The 3376-nt window shown below is 65.5% G+C and overlaps 1 protein-coding gene and 1 long non-coding RNA gene across 2 annotated transcripts in view; one reads left to right on the top strand and one right to left on the bottom strand.

Moving 5' to 3' along the window:
• The window catches only part of LOC102371845 (HRAS-like suppressor 3), a gene marked incomplete at its 5' end in the record, with an annotated part of 1692 nt that extends 671 nt beyond the window's left edge, over positions 1-1021 (top strand). Inside the window, 2 exons of the mRNA XM_025214929.1 lie at positions 345-613; positions 779-1021. Of these exons, the coding sequence (XP_025070714.1) occupies positions 345-613; positions 779-892 (383 nt within the window). The remainder of the gene's footprint in view (positions 1-344; positions 614-778) is intronic.
• A 119-nt stretch (positions 1022-1140) lies between these two features.
• LOC112551807 lies at positions 1141-3294 on the bottom strand. Its single transcript, XR_003096121.1, has 3 exons — positions 2577-3294; positions 1881-1961; positions 1141-1689 (listed from the first exon to the last, which is right to left on the bottom strand). It is a non-coding gene; the product is annotated as an uncharacterized LOC112551807 (long non-coding RNA).
• Positions 3295-3376: the final 82 nt, after the last annotated feature.

Below are 3376 nucleotides of genomic sequence, written 5' to 3'. Positions count from 1 at the left end.
CCCCTGCCTGCATTGCCCCAGCCAGAGGTGTAGGTGGCCAGGCCGGCCAGGAGCTGTGCCCCCGCACGGTCTTGGGGTGGACACGTGGCATCTTTGTTTGGGGGGGACCTTCAAGGGAACAGCAGCCCCTGGTGTATTAGTGAAGCTTCTAATTTCTTCTTACCTGGAGAAAAGCGTGTGCTGTTAGCTGCGAGGGTGCCTCGGCCCGCCTGCTTCCCCCTTCTCGTGATCCTAGATCTGCCCGTGTGTGTGGGTGGGCTCTGCTGGGCGAGGGTCTCCTGGCTGAGGGCCTGCAGCCAGCGTGGAGGGGCTGGGCTTCACTGCACTCCCTTGCCCCCCACCAGACGGGCGTGGAGGGGCCAGCCCCGCCTGGCTCTCGTCCAGCTCGGCCGGGAGGGCCATGGTGAAGAAGGAGCGTCTCCGGGACATCCTCAGGGGTGGCAAGTACCGCGTGAACAACAAGTATGACAAGACACGCGCCCCGCGGCCGGTGGAGGAGATTCTGGCCAAGGCCGAGGCAGAGGTGGGCAAGAAGATGTTCTACAACGTTTTCCTCCAGAACTGCGAGCACTTTGTCACCGAGCTGCGCTATGGCCGGAGCATCAGCCACCAGGTGCGTGCCAGCCCCGGGGCGAGCGTGCGTGGGGCCGCAGGCGGTGCCTCTGCAGGGCCCCGACCCCAGCCTGGGGGGCTCGGGCAGTGCGGGCAGGGCAGGGGATCCTGATTGCCACCTGCTCATCTGTGCAGCTCAGGTAACCGGCTCCTCCGTGTCTTGCAGGTCCAAGATGGAGTGACATCTGTGGTTGTTGGCTCGCTGCTTTGCGTCTCGCCGTGGTTGTGTGTCATGGGTATTGCTGTCGTGGGGGTCTACGTCTTCCTGCGAGAGTCCTAGTAGCCAGGAGCCCCAGCCCAGCCTGGCGGGACGAACATCAGCCTGGCCCCCCCAGCCGTGGGGCCACGTCAGCCCGTGCAGCACACTCCTGTGTTCTCTCCTTGCACCAATAAAGGGCTTGGCCCGGCACAGGCTGTGAGCTGTGGCCTCATCCCGGACGTGGGGGTTGGGGGGGGCAAGGGGGCGGGTGGAGCAAGGAGAAGCCAGAGGGGTGGGCAGGGGGCCTGCACACGGGGGCAGGACGGGCAGGTGGCGTGAGGCAAGGCAGAGCCGAGGAGCGAGGGAAGCACCCAGGGGACACACGGATAGACAGAGGGGCCCCGCCCCGGCCGGGCGGACAGATGGACGGGTGCGTCCAGGTGTGCACGAAGTTGCCCGCGACAGCAACATTTTCCACCCCCCCGTCCCCCAACAAGATCCAAACCGTACTCAGGGGCCCCTGTGGGGCTAAAGGCTTTATTGCTGGAAGAGGGGAGTGCGGGGCAGGGCCGCCCTGGGGCCAGGCTGGCGCAGGAGGGATGTCCATGCCCTCGGGGGCTGGCAGGGACATTGGTGTTAGCAGAGGCGCTCAGCCAAGAAGCGCCGACAGGCCCAGGACAGGATGTAGCCGAAAACCTTGCTTTGCAGGAACTGTCCCAGCTGCGGGGCAGAAAGAGGCACAGGTTCGCTCATTTGCCCGCTCCCTCAGGCCGAGATCGGGGGGTGCCGGGTGCTGTACAACACCCCCCCGGCCGGGACCGAGGCCCTGTCGTGCCAGACGCTGCCCAGAAAAGTGAAGGTTGCCCATGGCCTGGGGGCTGCAGTAGGAAAAGACCCAGATCAGGCCCTTGCTCCCCAAACTCCCACCACCCCGACACCTCCTTCACCCCCCAGCCCCACCAAGGGCCCTACTCCCCCCACATCCCACCAGCACCTCCAGCTCCCCCTACGCCTGCAAAGGAGGGCCCCAGCACCGGGGGGTCAGGCCTCGAGGGTCCATCGCACTCACCCTTGCGGCCCTTGCCCAGGAAGAGGGGGCTGATCTCCCAGAAGGAGTTGCTCTCGCTCTGCGACGACTGGCACTGCTGCCCTGCCGGGGGACCGGGCGTCCCCGAGTCAAGCCATGTGCAGCCCCGGCCCCCCTCCGCCTCCCCAGGAGTGGGCCCGGATCTGGACCACAGCCCTGTGCCAGGATCAGGGCCCTCCCGCACCCCGGCACCCTCCAGGAGCAGGACTGCTCCCCCCCAAAATTGGCTGGTGTCCCAGGATGGGCCTGAATCAGGATCACACCTCCCACCCTGGGATCAAGCCCCTGCCCCCCACAACCCCCTGTTAGGGTCAGGAGCCCCCCCCCACGCCCCAGGATCAGGACCACACTGCCCTGCCAAGATCAAGGCCCCCAACCCCAGGATCGGGACCGCGCTTCTCTGCCAGGATCAGCCCCCCCCACCCCCAACAAACCAGCTGGCATCCCAGGACTGGGTCCACATCAGGACCACACCTCCCCTACTAGGATCAAGGCCCCCCAGGATTGGGACCACCCCCCTGTCAGGATCACCCCCCCACTCCAGGATTGGGCCCAAATCAGGAGCACACCCCAACTAAGATCAGGCCTCCCCACACCCACAGTGGGATGAGGTCTGGACTGCCAGGATCAGGTCCCCCCCACCCCCCGGGCTGGGCCCTGCGCGTGCAAGCAGCTCACCGGGGCCACGGGGGGGGCAAGGTCTGCACTGGTGCCCCCAGGCGCGGGCGCGGCGGCAGCAGCACTCGTGGAAGGTGACGGCTCCAGCGCCCAGCGGTCCCCCGCACATCCCGTCCTCGCCCCGGCGCTGCCAGCACACGTCACGCCGCTCGCCTGCCCGGTCTGGGGGAGGGAGTGTGCCAGGGGTGAGTGTGCCGGGGGGGAGTGAAAGTGGGGGAGTGTGCTGGGGGAGTGTGCCAAAGGTTGAGTGCACAAGGGGGTAAGTATGCCAGGGGTAGTGTGCGAGAGGTGTGTATGTATGCAAGGGGATCAATGTGCAAAGACAGTGTGCAAGGGGGTGACTGCAAGAGGAAGAGAGTGTGCAGGGGGTGCAAGGTGGAAGTGTGCAAGGGATGAGTGTGCAAGAGGGTAGTGAGTGCACAAGAGGTGAGTACAAGGGGAAGTGTACAAAAGGCATAAGTGTACATGGGGGAGTATGCAAGGGGTGAGTGTGCAAGGGGGTAAGTACAAAAGGGGAAGTGAGTGTGCGAGGGCCTCATTAGCTCATACCTGTGGGACATGAGGGCACACACAGGGCTCAGCTGGGCACCATGGGACAGGGGTTTGGAGGAGGGGGGCTGAGAGGGGGTTGCACACTCACAGGTGTGCAAGGGGTGCTCATGGGTGGGGGCATGTGCATGGTTGGGGTGCACACTCACAACTAGGGAGTTGCACGCTCACAAGTACACTGCACACGTTCCCCACCAAGCCTCGCACACTCCCGCCAGGGGAGGCTTGTGTTGCACACTTGCCCCCGGGGC

The sequence above is a fragment of the Alligator sinensis genome, unplaced genomic scaffold, assembly GCF_000455745.1.
Source record: "Alligator sinensis unplaced genomic scaffold, ASM45574v1 scaffold1302_1, whole genome shotgun sequence".
Classification (NCBI taxonomy): domain Eukaryota; kingdom Metazoa; phylum Chordata; order Crocodylia; family Alligatoridae; genus Alligator; species Alligator sinensis.
This window is presented reverse-complemented; position numbering and strand designations above follow the sequence as displayed.